General features: G+C 34.6%; 1 protein-coding gene across 4 annotated transcripts in view; it reads right to left on the minus strand.

The window, feature by feature from the left end:
• Positions 1-24143, minus strand: part of Usp47 (ubiquitin specific peptidase 47) — a 100100-nt gene that overhangs the window by 51397 nt on the left and 24560 nt on the right. For 2 of the 4 annotated variants that reach the window (XM_003465756.5, XM_013148075.3), the window contains 7 exons: positions 20080-20283; positions 15761-15874; positions 13734-13872; positions 9402-9498; positions 4464-4609; positions 3867-3946; positions 1696-1845 (listed from right to left, as the gene is read on the minus strand). In XM_003465756.5, the coding sequence (XP_003465804.2) occupies positions 1696-1845; positions 3867-3946; positions 4464-4609; positions 9402-9498; positions 13734-13872; positions 15761-15874; positions 20080-20283 (930 nt within the window). Of the gene's footprint in view, positions 1-1695; positions 1846-3866; positions 3947-4463; positions 4610-9401; positions 9499-13733; positions 13873-15760; positions 15875-20079; positions 20284-22237; positions 22373-24143 lie in introns of those variants that run through there. The other 2 variants (XM_063251903.1, XM_013148076.3) reach the window with 2 other exon arrangements.

The following is a 24143-nucleotide window of genomic DNA, read 5'->3' on the forward strand; positions in this document are numbered from 1 at the left end:
AGCAAAGTCTATGAAGTTTTAAGTTCCTTTCCACAAGCCCTATTAAGCACATGTATGTTTAAACTTGCTCACATACTGCTTCATAGCTGTCACTTCCAATTTATGCTGAGCTATCAACCACTACCATGCACACATCAATAAGAGGACACCACCTTTGGGGAATTTAATTTAGAAATGTAATGCTATTTATTTCCCCCAAAGTATCCTCCAAATCTTTCTACAGTGGTGTCTATTCTATATCCAAGACAGTGGAAGCAAATCAGCAGGTAAATGGCATAAAAATTTATTTGCTGAATAGTCAAAAGTAAGATCCAACATAACAGTACATATAAAACTAATTCCCTCAAATTTAATATATTAAAAAGGAAACTGAAATGAAAACTTTTTAATAAAATATTTTCACAGGTGAGTAGAAAAAAGTCACTATCTTTTGGTATTGTCAAGTATTTCCCTAGTATGTTTTGCCACAGAAATGCCAATATTTAAAATTTTCAGTAGTTTTTCAGGATGTTATTTTTTACCTCAAAGGTGAATAAAATAAAAATGCAAACCATAATCTAGCATCTAAATCAAGGCCAATTTTAATGATATCCAGAAAAGCAATTCACAAATGGTACTACTAAGTATATATCAAAAATTGTAAATATATCCAAGAAGCAGACTGTGAAAAACTGCAGAGGAAAGGAGACTTGATCTCCCTGGTCCAAGAAAATGTCTTTTACTTAGATGCGTGTTTTGAATTCCCAATGATTCCAAAACTTTCTGCTAATTTTTTTTTTTGATTGCCATATATAAGCAGGGGGAAAAAGAAAGAAAAAGAAATCAAGTGTCCCACATCCTACAGGAAAGAGGACTAAACCATACTTGCAGCATTATTTTAGAAAATCAAGTATGGAATAGCATTAAAAACAGTGTCTTAGTTAAGTCACTAACAGTTAACAGTAAATATAAAAATAACAAATTCTACTTTTGAAATATATTTTATTTAGCTGAGTTAATTTTCCTGGATATATGATAGGTTCAAATAAATTTTTCTGAATACTAACTTCAAGTATTAACTTAATTCTTTCCTTGAATCTTTTTGTCCCGGGTAACCACATATAAATAAGAAAATAAAGCAAGAAAAGGATGCCAAGAGAAAGAATGAGAAGACTCCAGATAGTATCCAGTTAGATACTCTTCATACGAATAATCACGGGGGGTATAGTTTTCATAATTCAAATTATCTGTGCATATAGAATACTCTCAACCAAATATGTAGAATAGGGATGCTTCCTTAAAATAAGACAACTCAATGATTTTTGTCATAAAAATCAGAAGTGATTTCAAGTTTAAAAGTGTGCAAAACAAGACAATCTCTCCACCAAAAAAGTACTTTCCAACGCAAAAAATGCCTACAAAAACAGCATTTATAAAAGATTGCTTAGATGGTTTAAAAGTTATAGCCTATCAGAACGAATAAAATACTGAGCCATGAGGCAGTATATTTGCATTCACTTTCCCTCTTAACACATGCACTAATAGCACTCGCTGAAGGGTCAAAAATCTTCTAGATCTTGCTAGATTAAATGCAAGAGTGACCAACAACCCAAGAAGGTGTATCTAGGATGATAATTACCATATAAGAGATTATACCACTGTGCTATTATGTATTCTGTGTAAGGATACACAAGCAGTCAGCTGAAAGGTACACACCACACTAGCAAATGCTTGGCTGGATCCATAAGGTCGGATGACCAACGGAATATCAAGGTATGTGTCGATTCTCCAGCCTTCATAACCACATTCCAGACATCTCACGTAGTCCTTCAGCTTGCCTTGGTATAGTTCATTTATAAGATCAGCCTAAAAATATGAAAATTTGCATTTAAAAAGTATTAATTAAAAATAATTCTTAAGATACGTGAGAATACAACAGTTCATGCTTTTTTACAATGGGTTATAAAAGGATACTGAATTTTACTGTTAAAAGTCTTAAAAAGCCTTAACATGATTTATCTAAAATTTTATAAAAAAAAGAAAAGCTTGACAAGTCACCTTATTTACTGAAAAATAAAATCAAATTAACATAAATTTATGTCACTGTGCAAAAACTATTTCAATATTCCAAATCACTAAAAACCTCAACTATTAAAGTAAGTTTCCATGAAATCAGTCACCAAAGTATTGCTTCATTAGGATGGAAATACATCCTAATTTATCACTTTAGGCATGATAAAATCTATACAGTTAAATCAATGGTGTGTTTTTGTAGCTTTATATATGCATATTACCAATCTCTCAATATATGTTTTGATTTATAAAGCTGTATCTTGTAGCTTAAGACACAAAAGTTTGTAACAGTCAATAATATACATGGAACAATTTAAAAAAGAAATATTATTCTGTAACTTTTTAAATGTACAGAAATTGAAACAATATCTTAAAACATCTCTCTCAAATTATTCTCACCTAAAGAAAGGACTTCTCGCCTAGTCCTCAGCCAGCTGGGGCTCTTCTTGCTCAAAGTAGGCAGGTAACTCCCTAAGTAAGGACTCTCCATATAAATGTCTTGCCTCAAGTTTCCTCTATCAAAACTTGGGAACGCAGTAGGAATGCCCAAGCTGAGGGAAGTGTTGGCCCATGGTTAGGGTTGCAATGAGGAAGAAGGATAAACTTCGTACCTTTGAAGAAGAAACAGCCCTAAATACTATCTACATAAGTTAGTAAAAGAAAGCCCCACAGGCCTAAGTAGAACTTGAGTTTTAATGAACTACTCTAAATAAACTTGTTTTTCCATTACTTCCTAAATAGGAGTAGGCCAGAGGAAAAGTGCACTACAGTATACTTCCTAAATTTCTTTTTCTTAAAATGTTAAAATGTGTAAGACCCATAAGTCTTTAAACTGAATCAGCTATTATTATCTACTCTAATACTATTTATTTAATGAAGGTTTCTTTATTCATTGCCTTAAACGTAATTGTCTTCTACATATAGGAGAGTATTACAAAGTGATTCCAGCCAGTACTTTTTAAATATCAAACCACCATAAGAAAACAATTTACATCAGAAGCCAGAATATTAAACAATAACTAAAGTTTCATAAAATGACTTACCTTTACTTATGTGGTGCTTTCTTACACTTTTCTATTCAATTCCAGTTTTGAAACTGCTAATGGATTCCCCACACTGATTTCATAACTCGTGGAAGAATTGCAACCTACTGTTTGCAATCCAAGCTACCTCACATATTTTCCCTCTTTCATCCCTGTGATACTCTACGGCACACTGAGCTAGAAAAAGCTCAGCCTCAGTCCTCATCCCCATTATATATCTAATAACTATAGTATATAATCTATATTATTAGATTACTCCTAATCTGCTCCTGTTTCCATTAAGAATAGGGTCACACTACTACAAATTCTCAATATCAAAAGAATATGATTATATTTCAGTGGGCAAAATGAAGGTAACACTAGATGACTGCATTTTAAAATGTGTTATAGATTATCAGACATAATTTACCTCACAAGTCTCTGGAAATACCGTTCAAAAATCATCCCTCCAAAATCATATACAATATACATATATTATACTGTATATGATTATACATATGTTATATAATTTTAAGAGTCAAAAAGTATCTTCTTGATTAGATAGCCCAACTTTCTTAGTTTAAAGATAGGAACTGAGTTCTAGGCAAGTTTAACAACGATGTTGATGACTTAGTTAACAGTCAAATGTAAATCTAGGAATTTCAATTCTGTATTCAGTGCTTTTAACCACTAGAATAATACAAATCATCAAACATGCCAATAGAATAAAAGCTATTTAAATGTAATGATTTATCAGGACACAGTTCCCTTGACTTGAGAAACAGAAATTACCTGCTCTGTTTGCTTCCATTTCTGCTCCAAAGCATCAAACATAACTCGGCATAGTTCTTGTACATCATGCTGTTGCCAAGCTATTTTAAGACAAAATTTAATTAAAAATAGCAATACACAGCATAATGAAACACTAGTTATTTGTTTAAAAACAAACAAGTAGCCACAGAAAGTTTACTTTCAATAATGCTAAATTCTATAGTAGCACAAAAATACACATTACAGTAAGGAAAAGACAATCATAAGGAAAATAATTGAGATCTCAGTGTTTTATAAATACTACAAGCTTTCTGATACAATAATATTTTTCAATTTTCAATACAGAATTAAAAATGTGTTTAAAAATTTTAAGACAAAATTCTTAAATTTCTAGCATAAGTTCAAACAAATAGTACATAATGAAATTTTAACTGATCGAAAATTTACACCTTATACCTTAAATACTGAAAAACAAGTTACTTTAAAATCATAGCAAAAATCAATGAGAAAGTTTAAGGTAAAAGTAATTAAGTTGTTAACATGTGTAATGTGTCTATATTCCTGTCTTCCAGCATTCCTTTGTGTGAGAAACTCTTATCATTAAAGAAAAATTAGTACCCTCACTACTATCCCATCCAAAGCTCCTTGTAACATCTGTGGTTTCGATTGCTCTCTTTTTGCTCGTTTGTAACAAAACGAAAAGCCTCTGAAGTTGGTACGGGATGCTTGTCACTGGATCTTCTTCAGATTCTTCAAATTCCCACCTTTTAAAATGAAACATTTGATAATTATTTATAAAATAGTTTTATTCTTTAAAGCATAATATCAAAAATCATAACAACATAAGTCTTATTCTGAAAGATATACAGTTTGGATATTAACTCAAACTAAGAATATCTAATGAAACACTCTTTTTCTGTAAGTTCAGAAGAATCTTAGATTTTACCAAGAAGTGTGAAAATGCAAGTCTTCTAAGAATGAAAAGCAAGATCACTTACAAGTAACTGTAAAAGCTGAAAACTCTTAATTATTAATTCACAAAGTATAGAACAGTATTAAATGACATCAAGGCATTCAATTATCAAAATCCAAATTCTGGAAAAAATATAAAATGAAAAAATCAGTTTCCAACATATAAATTTTCAGAAATTATAGAGACGATGGGAGGGGGGTTAAGAACAGATTAAATAGATCAAGGCTCTTATTAATGAATGGTAATATATAAATTATGTTTGAAGCCTGCTTTGAACACAAAATTAAGAGGCAATTACACAGATCTTTGTTTGTTTTCTTTTTTAATTACAGAAATGGTAATACTACCCCCTGATATAATTTACAGATGATATAACAGGGATATGCCTTCTAAGCAATCAGGGTGGAAGGTTACAGATTAAGAAGAGACTAACCACAAGCTGATGATGTGCAAAGATGTGCAATGGCTAAAGAGGAATTCATTATAAAATTTTGAATATTTAAAATTGTCCATAATGAAAAGTTTTAGAATACTGTGGAAGTAATGAAACAACTGCAAATTATAAACAGTCAGCTAGCCTGAGGTGCAGGTCTGTCTCAGCAATAGGTGAATTCCCAGTGGAAGAATGTAAAGGACCTACCTCACGGTAGAAATAAAGATTGGGAGACTAATGTTGAATACTGATTAAGGTACCCATATAAGCTTTTAAGATGATTCTATATTCAATAAAACACTGAAAATAAAATATTAACAATGATATTAATGGTATTCTGTATCTTAAGTTAGTAATATGATTAATACTTTTCACTTCCTCAATTTTCAGTTTCACAAAAGCCTTGAATATTAATTTTTCTCTGTTGCAGTTTACAAACTTTTTAAATTCTGAGTATAGTCTGCCACAGAAGTACTGAATAAAACATCACAGCTCTGTGATCCTGCCCTGTTTTTTACACACTGGAGTGCCCCTGTATCTCAGATGTTAACTAAGTACATTTCACTTTCTTACTCAAGGCTTCCTGCAAACACTTCTACACCTTATGTGACACCTCACCTGCCTTAACTTTCCCCTTTTCTATACCCAATTCCCTGCTCTCTTCTATGCCAGATGTCCTCAGTGGAAGGTATTTAAAACTGACATTACAGAATTTAAAATTCTTTCACTAGCTTTGAGGGAACCATGATGTTAAAACAGATAATGCTCACTTTTCTTGCAATGGAAATTCACTAGTGGAGAATTACTGTATAGTAAAACCGAATTTTTACCTGTCCTTTATTCTTGGTATAAATTCCTTAAAGGTTTTCAAATCTTTTTAGTACCTGCTATTAATTCGGATAACTAAAGTTAGAAACTTGGGCTCCGTATGTTGATTCTTCCCCGTAACTAAAAAAGGAATCATTGTATCGGTTTTGACTATTATATTACCACTGCTACCATGATCATCTTGACACTCATGTATCCATGTCTGGTGTAGTGACATATTCTTCCAGGGCTATCTTTCAAATCAATCTTGCATATTTGCACTATGTAAACTTTCCTAATACAGTGTATTTACCATGTTACTTATAAGTCTCTTAGGCAAAATGGATCTCTGTTGGCCAGTATAAAAGCAAACAGATAAATCCTTCATGCTAGTGCTACCCAGCGCAGTACAGCAAGGTACTCAGTCAGTGAAGAACATTACGAAACACCGCAAGTGCTCCCAGGCTTTGTTTGCCACCTGCTATAAACTTCACTCTGTTCCCTCGGGCTACTAAGCATGTGGCCATCCTCCCTGACCCACGTCTCACCCAAACTCCCTTCCCTGAGCTCCCTCACACAGGACTTCTTTGGCTCCTCAAAGGCCTTTGCACTTGTGGCTCTCAGGCCTTGAGCGCTCTTCCTAGGACTTTCAGTGTTGCCAGCTGGGCTACCTACCTAAAGTTACTCCTCTTCAGAGTTACTCTGTCCACATGACTGTCTTCTTCATGAGTATGCATTATGGTTTGTATCTAAGTGTCCCCCAAGACCCTCACATACTCATAGGTGGAGCTTTAACAGTGACTGAAATACAGCAGCATTATAGCTGACTTGCTGTTAGGAGGCAGAACCTGGCCCAAGAGGCGGATCACTGTGGGTGGGACCCAGAAAGTTGTATCTCCCTTCCTGGGTCCTTCCTTGACTCTTTGCTTAATGTCTACCACCATGCCACGAGAAACTCTCCTCTGCCATGCCTTTGTGTCATGCCATCCTCGGACTAAGATGACTGAACCATGAGCCAAGATAAGCCTTTTCTCTTTTAAATTTTGGGTATCAGGTATTTTGGCCCAGCAATGAGAAAGTCACTAGGACAGTACATACTGCATAAAATGAACTTATCTGTATAGGTTTACCTCAGGAAACTTTGAAGAAGGGACTTTATCTTATTCATCACTATAAACCTACCAAATAGAAAACATACTATAAGTGCCCAATAACTGTACGGTGAATGATTAACCCTGACTATGCTCTTAATTTTTCCCACAGTGCTATAAATTCACTGACTACTCTCAGGTATTAGAATTCATAGTCAAGCAAGCTCCTGGAATTCTCTATTGCTACACAGTATGTGCCAGAGCATGCACATCATCCTGGACTACTTAGTCTTCCTAGAGTTAAGGGCAGGCTTCACTCTGTCTATTTACCTCACTTTCCAGTACTCTGAAAAAACTGGTTATGCTAATCTGCCAATCTGCATAAAATACACCACAGTGTATTTATTCAGATGAGCTACAATATAGAAACAGTAGGGTAATAGTTCTGACTTCTACTGGGTGTCACTTCTAGAAGTGTGGCCCTGGACAAAGTACTTAATCTTTTTTGTGCTCTCCAGTTTACTTCCTTTGTAAAATGGGAGTAATAATAGCATGTAATTCCTGTAGTCACTGTGACAATTAAATGAAGTTTATGAAGTACTAGGAAGACTCATGAGACACTTGGGTAGCATTTATGTTACTCATTTGGGCTTTTAGAAGTCTTCCTGTCTAATATGACCTTTTTCTTCTAACACGGAAAACTTAACAGTATGACCTTGAACCTTCTAATATGACCTTTTTCTTCTAACACGGAAAACTTAACAGTATGACCTTGAACAAGTACTTAACTTGGCTTCATGACACAGCTCAAGCTCTATTTTTTACACTGAGCCACTCTTCCAAGCTTCATCCGTTTCCCTACTCTCTAAACTTTCACAGCATTTAGCTGTCCTTAAACATTTATTTAAACTATTTCACACACATACTCTATCAACAAAACATACATACTTCAGAAAAAGAAAAATAGTATGATGGGATACTTCAACAGATGGTGTTAGTTATGGGAGACCCTTGAAAGATGTCACTTATTGCAGAAAACTCATTATACTGCAGACCCTCAGAGAAATTGAAAATGCATGTGACTAATAGCCAAGGTTATCCAAACCACAAGTTCACTGTACTAAGTGTCTGGAAGCTAATAGCCACCAAATTCAAGCACCTTTTGTAATTATGGAGGCCAAAGATAATTTGTATTAATCTCATAATATCTTAATAAATTAAAATATTTATGCTCACTTTTCTTTCCTGAGCTGTGTACACATTTATTTTTTGGTGGACTGTATGTATATATACTGCTATTTTGGCAAGATCCAAATATTACTGAACAATAAAGATCTTATTTCTAACACTCTCTACCTATTAAGTGCTTAGCACATAAATACTATTAAGCAACCAATTATATATGTTATATGTTATGACTGATACATTGTGTCAACTTGAAAAGTTTAGAAGTTTAACTGAGAGACTTAGCAGGGAGCCAGGGTTCTTACTATGCAAATATTCTCATCCTGTGCCAAAGGAGGGCAGGGAGATTTTGTGAGTACTACACCCCACCCTGAAGAAGGGGTAGGATGACCTGTGTACAATATAAGCCAGGAGAAGAGGCTTGTTTTCTTCCCTTTTTGTCTGGCTGCTGCCTTGAAGTGTTGCCCCTGTGCCATGCTACACTGCTTTGGAGCCAGCTGATTATGGACTGAAATCTCTACAAACAGTGAGTAAATAAGCCTTTTCTTCCTTCATTTTGGATGTCAGGTGTTTTGTCTCAGCAACCAGAGAAAAGTAAAAGTAACCAAGACAATATTGAATGAAAAAAGTCAACTTTACAAGTGAAGTCAAATCAAAAACTTGCAGATGAAAATAATACACTATGATGCTGAAAAATACAACCAGTAATATAAACTTTCAAAACTCTTTCAAATCCGTATTTATATCATTTCAAAGGTGTTGCTTAAAAAATACAAAAAGGAAATATCAGCTTACTACTACTTTAAAGCATTTAAAATTTATATATGTGTATTAAAATGTTAAGCAAGGGTATACTAAATGAATCATAATAGGACAGTAATAAAAATGAATGACTGATTTTAGAGTTTATTTAAATAGGGACTTCTTCCCTAACATTTTGAAGTATCTAATGTAAATAGTCTTTTAGATACATATATACACATAAATTAAACACATTATACTTTAATTAAAAATAAGATCTGCAAGTTAAATCAATATTAGTTATAGAATATTTAAAAAATACTCACTTATATAATGCATTCCTAAATTCAGGAGTCATAAAAAGAGTTTGCAAAAGGCTATTCAAATAGCAAGTCATTGCCTGGTTTACTAATCCCACATATCCTTTAAAGAGAAAATGCAAATATACATAAATTAGCATGTGGCTATAATAAAGGTAACTACATGAATTTAATACATAATTGAGATTGAGAAATTACTTTTATTCTAGGGAATAAGCTTCCCTTGCCCTTCCTAAGGAAGATCTCTTCTCTAATACGTAAATCATATGAAACTTTTTTCTCAGAAAAAGTTACAATATCCTGTTATAGATGTCCAGATTTATACATGGCTATTACATGGCATTTAACGAAACTTTGAAAGTAATATATTTAATATTATATGTTATGTTACCATAGAAATAAACTTCCAGAAATCTAACAGTTGTGGATTTAAACAGAAAAGTATAAACATTCTCACTTTAAGTAACATATAATCTGCAACACAGGTAGACTGAATATAACCAATCATTCTTGTTATCTGCCCTACACATCAATTTCTACCAAGAATTAGTGAACTATGAGGTGTGATCCAAATATACAGTGAACACAAATTTTAAAAATTATTATAATGTAAAAGACATTGCCATTAATCACTCTCAAAAGTACCTCACCTCCCCCCTTCATTTTGAACACACTTATCCCATCGTTCTTGCCACCTTCTGAAGCAGTTCTAAAGGTCCAGTTTTACGAGTGTTTTTACAAGGTATGATAAAAAATATGCTGTTAAGTGCTATTCAGTGGAAAGCCACACTTGCAAAAATATTACAGTATGTCTTCCTCCACCTTATTCATCAGATCTAGTGCTTTGTTTGACTTCTGGTTTTTCCCCAAAGTCAGAATGACTGTGATAGGTAAATGTTTGGACTTGATTCAGGACACTGAAGCTAAGATACATAACTAAAGACACTACTAACGATGACCTCCAGAACTGCTTCAGAAAGCAGCAATAATGATGGGATAAGTGTGTCTGGGAGCGAGAAAATACTTTGAGGGAAATTAATAGCAATGTGTTTGTTGCTCTGTTTTGTTTTTTTAAGACAGGGTCTCACTATGTAGTGTAGGCTGGCCTTGAACTCATCGGGATCCTCCTGCCTCAGCCACCCTAGAGCTGGATTACAGGTGTTGTACCACGAGACCTGGACTAACACTAATGTGTTCTTAATGATAATTTTTTTTTTGTACCAGGGATTGAACTCAAGACTTTGTGCTTGCCAGGCAGGTGCTTATACCACTGAGCTAAATCCCCAGTTAATGTAAATTTTTTAAAAATTTAAACATTTATTTTACCTTTAGATCACACTTAATAAGACACAAATTTATTAAATGAAAATTGACAAAAGCAGAAGTCAAGTAATGCAAAGTGACTTCCTCTCAAGGCCTTCAAATATGAAATCATATAGATTGGGATGCTATGCAAAGAGTGATACGGGATGCTATGCAAAGAGTGATACAGACCCACACCATCTGCATTAATATGATTCCAAGAGACCAAGCAGCTATCTCATTTTATGTTAAGGCTCAAGTTTGTGCATTCTTATGCTGTGCATCTTTAAGAACATGTGTACAGCATTTATGTATTTTACTCTACACTATTACATAATCCATAAACAGCTTCAATCCCTGACTGCCCCAACCTCAGTTTCTCATACATTCTCTTCTTAATCCATTTATATTAAACTTTCATCTCCCTGTTCTGTAACTACCTACTTATTTCTTCCTCTACCAGACTGTAAGACCAGGGCTCAAGTCTCATTTCTTTTTTATTCTACTACTGTTTAGCACAGTAGCAGCTACATGTGAAGGAGTTGTGTGCAACTTACGAGTAACACAAATCTATGTGAAATCTGGCCTATTTATTAATAATGAAAAGCATCACTGCATTCTTAGTTCATATAAACAGACTCTTCCCTACAACAATAATAGTCAGACAAGCTGAGCCTGCCTGGGATTTCCCTTTTCCATCCTCTTCCATTTCCTTGACAGAGACTATCATCTATTTGGAACCTTACAAGATAAATGATTACTGCTATTGCCCTTTGTGTTACTAAAGATCAATCCTACATCATTTATTTGTGACTCTATTTCTCTTCTGTAGTCTAAAAGAATTAAAGGATGCAGGCAGAAGTTAGAGGTTGAGTAACAGCAATTATTTTTTTCATTGTTCATTTTGCCATTAGCAATTAAAAACACAGAAATCTATGATCTTTTATACTTGACTTAGTACAAGTGTCTCACATGGAATGTACTACTTTTTTTCCCCAAATACGAAGATTTTAGTGAGACTGATAAAAGTACTAGCGAATTCATAGAAATCTTCCGTCATTATGTAGCATCTAAATCAAACTTCATGTGACAGCCATTATCAAGTGGGTCTGTAATCTGAAATAGTTGTGAATCAATATTTTTAAGAGTTCTATTTTGAGGGGGTGAACTGGTAATCAAACTCAGCTTGTAGGCAGGCACTGCACCACTGAACTAAATCCTTGGCATGAATCAATATTTTTAGTAACAGCCAGTAAGAAAGAAGAGTGTGAGAACATATGCCTTCCCACTGAAGTCACATGTAGAAGCAAATCCTACATGAACCAATAAGGAAGGAAAATTCAAATAGACCCCTTCTTGGAACAGATAAGAGTAAAACTAATGTCAAAGAAACTAGCTAAAGATAAGTGTCATAAATTTGCTTTCCAATTACATGTGAACCACACCAGTCTTCAGTCTGCTATTTACCCCTCAAAATTCATCCTCCCACCCATCATCTGTCAACAGTGCTGACTCCCAGAACGAGGTGGGAGACAAGATGGGGAAGAATTTAAGCCTTAAACCCTTGGCATTTCTGAGAAACATGTTCCTACAGCACGGAGCTGAAATCATGAGAGCATTTTCCAATGAAAACATTTCACAAATGGTGCCAAGATTTATAGTATTTTCTTTAGAAAATGCAAACTCAACAGTGACTAACAAAATAATTTTGAAGCACAACCTCTTTTATGCTTTGTATAGTGTGCAGCAAAGGTTCTATTAATATAAATTATCCAAATACTAATATGGCTAATTTGTATTATTATTTACCAGTCTGCAATGTGATTAGCCATAAGGAAATTATTTTAAGCTCTAATTACAAAATATAGTAAATGGAAAATTACAGATGTTATTAAAACAAAACCCACAATGTAACTCTATAGAATTAGCCATGCCAAGGCTTCTTTGATAATCTGTTTCTATTTCCTTCAACATGAAAAATACAAAAATTTAAAAATAATACCATCCCTTCAAACATAACATTAAAAGATACAACAAACCCAATACATAGTCTATCCCAGTTCAAAATGGAAACATATTAAGTCTATTTTAATCTTAAAATGAAGTAACAAAGACTTTCTAAAGTTGACTAAAAAAGTTTAACATTGGAGTTGAAATAAGAAATTATCAAAAAGTCTTCCTTCAAAATGTAATATCCATGGCAGGCTCTGGCAGCCCAGGATGGGATGGGAGCCACTGGTGTTTACTGGGACCCGCACCAAGCTCGGACCTGAAGGGCCGCAGGGAAACCAAGCAACCCCTCCTCCCTGGTGAGTGGCTGTGAGTATGGCAGGCTACAGCAGCCCAGGACCGGAGCCTCCAGCATTTACTGGGACCCCCGCCGTGCTGGGACCTGGAGCACCAGGAAACCAAGCGACCCCCCCACCCCGCGCCTGTTTTGTTTTGTTGAACTTCAATATACATGAAAGTATGGACAGTTATTTTGAAAAGAATGAGAGACTCTACGACAGCCATTAGTGACTTCCCTACTGTCTGGTTTTGAAGACCTAAAACGTCTTCCTCATTCTGTTTGGATCAGTTTTATACTATGTTGTTTTGTATGAATTCTCTGTATGTAAAGACATGGACAACTATTTGGAAGAAAACAAGAGACAATATGATAGATAGTGAAGATCTCAGGTCATCTAGCTTTGAAATTTATATCTCTTACACTGCTTTCTTATGTCCTATTTTGTTCTGTTTTGTTGTGTTTAATTTTACCCCCTTTAAAATAAAAATAAAAATTAAAAAAAATGTAACAGCCAGTTATCTTTAATACTAAATAGAGAAACAATACTAAGAACAACAATAGCTCAAAGGAAAGGGAAACCACACTCTCATTCTAACTTAGCTGCTGCTAGCTTGTAATCTTGCTCTGGCCTAACCATAAAATGAAAGAACTAGGCTGGAAATTGCTAAGATTACTCTTGATCAAGGAGAGTACTCAATTGATCATGCCTCACAATTTTATGAAAATACAACACCAACAAATCTTACCAGTTTCTGACTTATTCAAAATAGATGAATAGGAGTAGCTTTGGCTGACATAATCACTGGTGGAGCCCACAGATCCTTCTCTTGGAAGAGGGCCGATAAACCTGTCATGAACACTGTCATCTACATTACTGGAATCCTCCTGAAATGCAGAATAACCAATATTTACTGAATAAGAAATATTCTGAAACAATAAATACAGACATGCTAATTGCTATGGCAATGAAAAAAGATGTGGTATTACCACTACTCTTACCACCAAGGCATTCAAATGAATACATATCCTCATCACTTCCTGTATAAAGGTTTGAAAATGTTTGATATGAACATTCGGAGAGGTACTGATGGTACCCATCCAAAGTGCTTACTTTCTCAATTTGTCTTTTGAATTCTCCTTCAAATTGATTTACAATTGATTTACACAGGCAAAGGAGTTTTTTTCTTTTCTTTTCTTTTCTCTCTGTTTTTTCTTTGTTCTAATAAATCAAAGTACCACTATGGGCTCCTCAATGTCCAACATTCATGTTTACATTCCCATTGCCAGTTAGACCTGGCCGGTAGAGAACAGTCAATGACTGCTGGGTGAGTTAGGAGTTAGGAGTCACACATGGTCTCTAATAAGAAACTTCCCATCTATGTGGAAGATGTTGAAAAAATTAAGGAACATTAAAGTAGTACAAACAAGACAGAGCTGAAAAATAATTACTATATATTTTAAAATCATAAATCCTCAAATTCTGAATCCAGAATTTGCCAAATCCATAGTAAATTTATAGTTGAGTATCATTTGACACTAAGCAAAATCTCCCATCCAAGTACTAACTGGGCTAACCCTGCTTAGCTTCCGAGATTAGACAAATTCGAGTGTTTGCAGGGTGGTATGGCTATAGATGACATTAAGCAAAATCTTCAGACAAGATTAAGAAAGTCAGAAACATATTCTGGTACTGCTTCGGTACAAGTGGTGCTTAGTTACTATTCATTGTCCAAAAATGCATTTTAGTCATGGTAGACTTCTAAATGAAAAGTATCCAATAAGATTTTCCCTAAACAAAGTCATAAACTCTCTGAACTTAGTTTCCTCAGTCTGTACCACAGCAAGGTGAATCAGACCAAGTTTTCTTAATCTTTTAAAATGCACAACCTATAATGTATTCTTATACCATATGTCTGTAGCCAGCAGATAAGATTTACTTTACAGTAAATAATTTTCAAATTTGTTTTCTTTTGCGATACTAGGGATTGAACCCTGGGAGTGATGACTATATCCCCTTCCCTTTTAACTCCATTTTAAGACAGGCCCCCAAGAAATTGCTTGAACTGGCCTCACTTGAGATCTTGAGATCTTGCCTCAGCCTCCCAAGTACCTTGGATTACACACTTAGCCACAGCTTTAAATTTGAGAACAAAAAAGTATTTTGAAGTGTAGTTTTAAAACTTAAAGATGGTAAGCCTTTCAAAAGTCATAACTGTCTATGAAAATTTCCCTCAAATTTGGAGTTAACTGGAATTGATACTCTCTTAGGCCAGTAGACTTGAAAGGAAAGTGTATTAAAATACATGTTAACTGCAATAAACATTGGAAGGACAGAAAGGGTTTATCTTACGCACTAATTATTCCAAAAGAGGGTGGTGGAGTTGGGTGTGGTGGGAGTAGAAGTGGAAACCCTCTTCCACAAAATACCAAAAAATTGAAATAGTTAATAATTTATAGCAACCAAGTGAGTACATACTTAACCAAAAGGAAAGGGTACTAAAACATAGGAGTTTCTGATGTTACAACCTATCTTAGACCTACTGCCACCTCTGGTATAGTGGTAACCTAGGAAATAGCAGCCCATATTAACAGACTGTACACACAGGTAATAGATTATACATGTTCTTTGTGTTCACCTTATTACAACTGAAAAAAAAAGCAATTTCTTATACCAATTGTAAAACATCTGTTCCTTCTTTTGAAAAAATTATATTCCTAGGTAGTAGGTAAAAGTACACAAAAATTTTAATGTAAGGATTTTTAAATAGCTCACCAGCAGTATTTGTGGCTGTTCACCATCTTTATCTGTCAAATGCAGAAAGTTCTTTTTTCCTGGCTCAAAATTAGCATCGAGAAGAGTCTTGTCACTGGTATGATCCAGTGGAGCCTATAAGCATAAAACATAGTATTTCAGATTATGAGGAACATTAATTGTCATTAAAAAATACAATAATTGGGCATATATCTAGATTTAAATAGTATTTTTTTTCCAGTAATGAATCTGGCAAATTTCTGTTCATCTAGGTTTAGAATGAATTCATCTATACATGAACTGAGATGGCTAAACCCAGTCACAGTGCACCTACACTGACAGAGGCTCAGCTCCAACATCCACAAAACCAGAGAGAAACAGCAGGCATTCGGAGACAGCATTAAGTACTACACAAAAACAGAATCTATAAGCACTGTATTTTCTTATTCCCTAAAATGTATGCAAGATAATATTTAATAATTTTCATGAAAATTACAAAAGATAATCTATAAACTTAAAATTATAAATGTTTTGATATCTGAATACAGTAAGAATTCCAGATAAGCAATATACTTTGCCGCCAAATCAAAATAATTACATAATGTAACTAAAATATAACTAATGTAATATAAGCTTCAGAAAAAGCCCTCATTGAAAGAAAAGTGTGTCCAAGAAAATGATACCAATTTCAAGTCTACTACCAGGATTCAAAGGATCCCAAGGGGATGGAAATGAACACTCCTTGGAAAATTAAATGTCTAAAACTCAGTAGTTTTCATCTAACTCATTTATGTGGTTGTTATTCTGACATGCACGTTCCCACTGGTGCATGAGAAACAGAACGGTGAGCTCTACTGATTACTTATTCATACTCTGAAACACTGCTGAGAAAAATAAGAGACAAAATACGAGTATCTTCTTGTTCTGTTTTAAAACATTTTGTTACATCAAGAACAGAGATGATGTCTCCTTAAAAAGATTCATTTTATGGAAATAGTTTTGTTGGGAAATTATCCCAAAAAAATTGAATTTTAAGAGATCCTACTACTTATTATCTATGTAAATTTAGGCTTTTAGAATTTCACTTTCCCATGACTGCTTCCTCACCTATGAGGTTGCAACAGCAAATACCTCAGAAGTTAATTAAGACTAATTAAAGTATTATTGGTACAGAGTTAGGAATAATGCAAAAAGTAAACAAAATACATGATGCATTTGTTTAAATTAAAAATTTTATTACAGTAAGAGACACACTGCCATTAACCCCATAGGAGGAGGACTTCCAGAACCGCTTCAGAAAGTGTCCAGAATGGGACTAAAAGAGGCAAAGTATTTTTTACTGCAACAATTTAAAAATTCAAATATTCAGTTATTCAGTTATACCTGGTATGAAGAATATACTAAGTGCAAAATAAGTGTTGAGTAAATAACAAAACTTTTATATCTCTTAACTTTACCTCACATTCTGAAATCCATAAAAAAAATGGGACACAGAAAACCTAAGGCTATGAGGACCCACATGGACGGAGCGAAGGTATAGCTGAGCCCTTTAAATCCTCTGGCAAGACATAGAAGATCAGACGACAGAGGTGGAATACACAGATTTTACTTCCATAAACATGTCTGTGAGTTGATATGGCTGGCAGCTAAATGAGTGGTATTTAGAGGGCTGCTCAAGTAGCAAGAAGGTAAAAACAAGCATACATGTAGCAATATGTAGCAGGCAAGTGGGAATGCGGCAATGAAGCTATCCTGAGGAGAAACGGGTATCCCAACGTAGAGCTACTTGAAGTTATCATAAAAGAATGTCTCTGAAGACTATGCAGGACATAAAACAGTACTGAGATTCCTGCCATCAAAATACAGTCTGCCAAACGGGAAGACACAAATGAGTGACTACAGTAAGAGGAGACCATGTTAAGTCTTATGGCCAAACGACAAGTGCAATGAACTTCAAAGAAGAAGAAATTGCTTCCAAAGTGGCATGATGAAACATTAAGTAAGGCTTCTCAAAGATAAACAGGATGTATGAAGACACATGACAATTTAAAACTATCCTTTTACACTGAAAAAGAAGAGGCAACTCCAAAAATTATGTGGTAGTATGCCAGGAAATATTCAAATCTTAAGATTACTGTTTATCTTTCTATATCTTGCTGGGAATATCAACATATTGGTCAATACTGAGAGAAAAGTTAACTACTTTAAAACAGTAGTTCTGCATTTTTTAAAAATTCACATACTGTATATATTATGAAATAGACAGCAAAATACGATTTTAAAGGCAAGTCAGGGAACATCAAACATTTTTGATTCTCTTGTGGAGACAACTTAATGGTCTCCACATACCAAAGAGAGATGTGTACCATTTTGTTTGCCATTAGCAGCATTTTCTTGGAAAACAAAGCAGCAATGGCACAAGATAAAAAGGGGCAATATAAAAATAATTTGAAAGTTTCCACAAAAGAGTTAAGGTTACAAAGATGTAAAGGACCAATCACAGTTTGTTGTAAATGCTAACCAAGGAATGTGATTTTTTAGCAGTAGGTAGTCAACAATGACAGAAGTTTTCTGAACTAGAACTAGAACAAGGTAATGTGAGTGCTACGATTTAAGGTAATTGAAGAACATTCTCAAGGAAGTAGGTGAGTAAAAGTGAACTAAGATGGGAGATGAAAAAAAAAAAACCTAATAGTACAGATGAAGTCCAACTCAACAGTCTCCTTTGCCATCTCATGCAAAATCAGTGCCCCTGCCATGTCCTCAGTGCTGTGCTGGTATCCTTTCAAAATTATTAAGAGATGGGGCTTTTTGGAGGTCTTCAAAGTGAAGCCCTCATGAGTGAGATTAGCTCCTTTATATAAAAAAAAAGGCCCCAAAAAAGAGGTCTATCAGAGGTTCTTCAGATTTTATTTCAGTAGTTGTAACTATTTATCTTCATATTAACGCAGGATTGGACCCAATGATAACCTAAACACATGTCTACTAATAATCCCCTTCAAGCTCTAAGAAATGTCTAAGAAGAGTTTTTTAAAGAGAAATCTGCAACAATGCAGGAAAAAAAGAATGCCGTTAGCAAACCAGAAATTCTGAGGAATTAAAAAACAAAGAGGTGGACAATTCTACAAACAAACAAAACTAGAAGAAAACACAGCCCAGAATTCTTGGAAAAAAACTGTGTGGAGATAAAAGAATAATAAGAAATTCTAGACCAAGGTCAAGAGGCAGAGCTCGGAGCCATTACAGTGAGCCTGCGGGAAAAGGCTAAGTTTGGTTTCTCTTCCTTTCTACCTTAGGTTAAGCAACAGTAGTATCCATTTCCTCCCAGAGGAAAGAAGGGGCTCTGTGGCCGGTGAGGCTGAGCGTGCTGTCTGACTTGGTACTGATCACCTCCAACCTCACAATCAGGAACTAGCTGACTCTAGCACAAATTATAAACACACCATATCCAGCAGCATGTCCCATTCTTTCCTCATAAAAATCAGGAATGCAACACAGCAAATTTAATCAGCATCCACAGAGAAGTTAACAGAGATTCTCAAATACAAAGATGAATAGAAAACAAGAATTACTAAACATATGAGAAAATGCTATATTATGAAAGAAATAAATGCAGCAAATGAAGGAAGATATATGACTAAGGAATCAACAATCAGAAGACTGAAGTAAGTAAACATATCATTGAAGGTATCTAAGAAGGCTGCAGTCTTTAAAAACTATTTATTAAACTTGATAGTAAGAGCTACATGTTTATACACAGTTATCCAGAAATATATCTAGACACAAATATAAATCCAAAGAAGAACGCCAATGTGTCAGATCATCCTGTATTGCCTTTATTTCTTTCTATTTATTTTATTAATTTTTTGTACTGGGAATCAAACACAACCTTGCACTTGTCAGGCAGGTGCTGCACTGCTAAGCTAAATTCCCAGCCCTTAAAAACACAAATACCAAGAAATAAAAACCACCGAAAGATAATTTCAGTTAACACTGAAGTATGTATTACTTGCTTTTATGTCCAAAATGTGTGATTGACACTTTTTCATTGAAAAATATAAAAGTAAACACCGCATTATAATAGCTCCTTTCAAACATGAAAGAACAGATGACATGGCATTATGCAAACTTTTGGACAACAAAAGCTGAATCCAGAATGGAAGCAGAGGGAAGAGGGATCTAAGTACTGAGATGCACACAGGTTCTTACTGTAGTTATTATGATACTAAAGGCACCACAACAGCCAGGATTTACCATAATCATTAGTGACAACAACAACAATAATGGCTATAATTATAGTACTGGCAGCTTAGGGGAGATGCTTTAAACTGGGGGTTTACCATATCAGCAGTACTGATTCCATTTCCCCACACCAAATCAAAGGTTCCATTTATGTAGCCTACTTTGTTGGCTACATCTTCGAAGAGCTTTCTGACTGGAGTAGATGCTGGTAAATTTAAAGCGATCCGTTCATTCACTGTCTTTGAATTAGTAGTATCTTGTATTATACATAAGACTCTAGGTTCTTCAGCAGCATTTTCTATCTGAAATTTAAAAACACATTTTAAGTATTATTTATCTTTAAAGGAAAACAGTAAGACTCTAATTACCATAAAATTTATAATTAAATGTATTAGAACTCACAAAGTACCCATTCAGTACTAATAGTATATCTGAAACATACTCCGATGCATATATCAAACATATAAACACTATGTATGTTTGTTTTGTAAAAACTGGGGCCCATTTCGGAATCAATATTACAAAATCTAATCCCTCGAAATGTGTCATTACCAGGCTAGGACAGTCAAACGATAGATTTTAGGGTCTCCTGAGGAAAGGAAGGGAATTTTGTAGAAGTGAGGTGAGGACTAAAGATTATAAACTCTATAACTAAGGATATAGATAACCAGGTATAACGTTCATGCTGCTGTACCCATAAACTAATGCCTAAAAGCATTCATTTATCAATGTGTTGGGAGCTGACAAACTTATCCAAATAGATCAGCCAAGAAGAGAAGGAAAAATAAGGGGGTGGGGGGACCAACAACAACTTTTCAATTGTCAGCCTAGAAACAAATCAGGGTCACAAATTCTCTTTTTTTGTCTAGTGCACAATTCAGTGATTAACAAGACAAACATTTTTAGCCGGGCATGGTGGCTCATGCCTGTAATCCCAGCACTCGGGAGGCTGAGGCAGGAACATCATTGCGAGTTCAAAACCAGCCTAGGCTACAAAGTGAGCTCAAGGCCAGCCCGAACTACATAGTGAGACCCTGTCTCAAACACACACACACACACACATACAAAGACAAACATTTTTAAAAGGAGAATTTCTCAAATAAGCTTGCTCTTTCTGAAGCTCTTGAAAAACATTATTTTTCCACCTTTCACGGCAGTGGTATACTGAACTACATCAAATACTTAAGTAGAGGAATTTTTTTTCCCTTTTCCTCCTCTTGTAATGGCCATCTCAATGACTAGCATCATCATCTGCCCAGCTTCTAAAACCAGACAGCTAAGATGAACATCCTCTCATGTTATCTCTTTTCTGCATCCACCACCACCATCAAACCCTACCAATTCTACCTTCTAGATATCCTTTGAACGTTTCTTTATTTTGGCCTGCAACAATCAGAATATCTCATCAAAATGATGGCAATGGGTTCCTGCTAAGTTTGATTTTTTCAATCTTGTATTCCTTCATTCAGAATAGTATTTCTACTATACAAATCTGGTGATGGAAGTCAGATGTGGAAACTCTTACTATCTTTATATCGGGCACTACAAACACATGAACTGAACCCAAGAATTAATTTCTTTCTTTCAACAAAATCAACCCCAACTTTTTGTTGTTTCTATTATCCATTTAAAAATAATTATTGACTAGTACTGAAAACAGGACAGCCACAAAGTTTTTAGTTTGTTTGATGAAGTAATCCAATTATACTTTGTTTCTGCAATATAAAAATTTTGGGCTTCCAAAGGAGCATATAAAATAAGGTTAACTCAATTTAGAACACAAATAAGTTGCTATTAAAGAATATTTAAAACAGATTGGTTAGCACCACATTTTAGACAAATCAAAATATTTACCAACAGTAGCCCATTTATTTTTAAATTATAAAATTAAAAATAACAAGAATTCATTTCTATAAGAAAAAAGTAAAAAAGAACATTACTAATATGTTTTTCTTAGGGGGAAAAAAGCCTGTACCAAAGTGTGTATTAATATTTAAATCCTAAACTAAGAAATGCAAAATGGACCATTTTTTAAAAACTCTGGTTGACAGAGTGAACAACTCAAAATACTTTCAACAACCACTTTTATATACTGAATTATATAGTAGTATAGTAGTAAGTATAGTAGTATAGTAGTATGTACTGCAAAGGTAGATCAGGTTTGAATAAAACAAGTGTTCTTGGTATAAAATACTTTGTAGCAAAATTTTAAAGCTTCAGACAAGTTAGAGTTGATGGCAAGGAAGAGGATCCTACCTAAGAAAGTGGAAATCACAAGTGCTGTAGGGCCATGTACTTAACAATGGTAATGTGGCAACGTCATATGGCCAGACTTGATCAGTTCCTGGTTCTTTCCCTAAATATGTTGAGTGCAAAGTGTAAGCATTCTAGACTCTTTTTCTTCCATACAATTGTACCTGTAGGATTCGTGCAACAGTAAACACAAAGTTTAATTTCATGTGTGCCTTTTATTTTTTTTAATAACAGTGTTATTTTTCTGTACATACAATTATGTTGTTTCTTTTAAAAAAAAACTAGTAAGACTATAAAGAAAAATAGGAAAATGACTTCTAATTCTACGACTCAAGAGATAACTATTAACATCTTGTTGTAGTCACACTTGTACTCCCAACAATCTGGGAAACTGAGGCAAGAAGCTCCCGAATTCCAGCCTGGGAAACTTAGTAAGACCCATCTCAAAAAAAGGAGGGGGAAAAAAAGAAAAGAAAAGAAAAATACAACCAAACTTTGGTTTTTAAAGGTAAAACATACTGGGTTTAAAAGTATAAAACACATCATATTCTTCCATGGAGAGACCTGCTGCTAAGAACATTCAAAAGTGGTTGATGTAGATAACTGCTCTGAAAAATCCTAAACCCTGCTAAAGGCACATAGCTCAATGCCAAGTTTGTAGTATTGCAAAAACAAACAAACCAACTGACTCACTCACTCACCCCTGCATATTCTTCTGGGGTTTTTTTCCCTGCATACCACAGACCTGCAGATTTCTTAGTCAAACACTAAAGTAGAATGCTTATAGTATGGCCTAGGGAGGTAGCTCAGTTTAGCACAGCAAAAACAAAACAGCAAAATAACCCAAAAAATATACATGTTGTGCAACTTTTTTCTTATTTATAAATATATTGTGAAATATTTTCTTGTCATGCTCTACTCACCTAACTCATCATTTAAACAGCTGAGGAGTGTTTTTACTACATGAATTAATTGCAATTCTATTATACTCTTAAGTCAGACTTTATTACACTTTTAAAAATATTTCTATGATGAACACCTATGTAAAACTTTGTACAAAAATGTCTAGACTGATTAATTTTACACTTGAATTCTAGAATTACTTAAACAAATAAATAAAATGCTTTTTTAAAGCTGTAAGCTAGCCACTCATAAATTATTATTTTATACCCAGTATTTTGGACCATTCTTTATTTCAACCCTAATTTAATCTAACAGGTGGCCACATCCACAGATTTCATCAACTTTTCAGAATCAGTACTGCCAACTAAATTTCCTCTTTTCCCACATCCAATTTGGAGGCTGATAAGAAAATTTTTATTCCATCATAAGATACAAAATATACTAATAATCTTATAACAGTTTTTCAATAGAGAAAGTCCTCTACAATATAAATTAAGTATGTAATAAGTAAATTTAAAAGAATGTTTCTTAGAACTGGGAAATCAGGGTTGCTACCTTAATTTCTTTGAGGCTCTACTCCAGATTTATACCATTTATGCCCCAAGAAAAAAACAGTAATATCTTTCAGGAGGACTATACATGGCTAAATACTCTTTGTTCCTCTTTTCCCTTTCTCCCCCCAGTATGGCTGATCATGTGACCAGCAGACTCTGAAAAAAGTGATAATGTATAAACTTACAGCTGGGCCTTAAGAAACCAGCAAGCTCTGCTCTAGTACTTCTCAAGAGGCTTCCCTATTACAAACTAGTCAGTGCGTAAGAAATCCAATTACACTGGGATCAACATGCTGAGTGGAAGCCCCAGTAACCATGCAGAGAAGGTGGCCACTCAGTGGAAGCACCCAAGTGTCTGACATATGAGAAAAGCCTTCTTGGACATGGCATTCAAAGCCACCCACCAGCCCACTAGAGCCAAGTATGATGTCACGTGCAGCAGAAATAAACAG

Source organism: Cavia porcellus, unplaced genomic scaffold, assembly GCF_034190915.1.
Source record: "Cavia porcellus strain 051 isolate PalLab524CR breed Dunkin Hartley unplaced genomic scaffold, mCavPor4.1 scaffold_6, whole genome shotgun sequence".
NCBI lineage: Eukaryota > Metazoa > Chordata > Mammalia > Rodentia > Caviidae > Cavia > Cavia porcellus.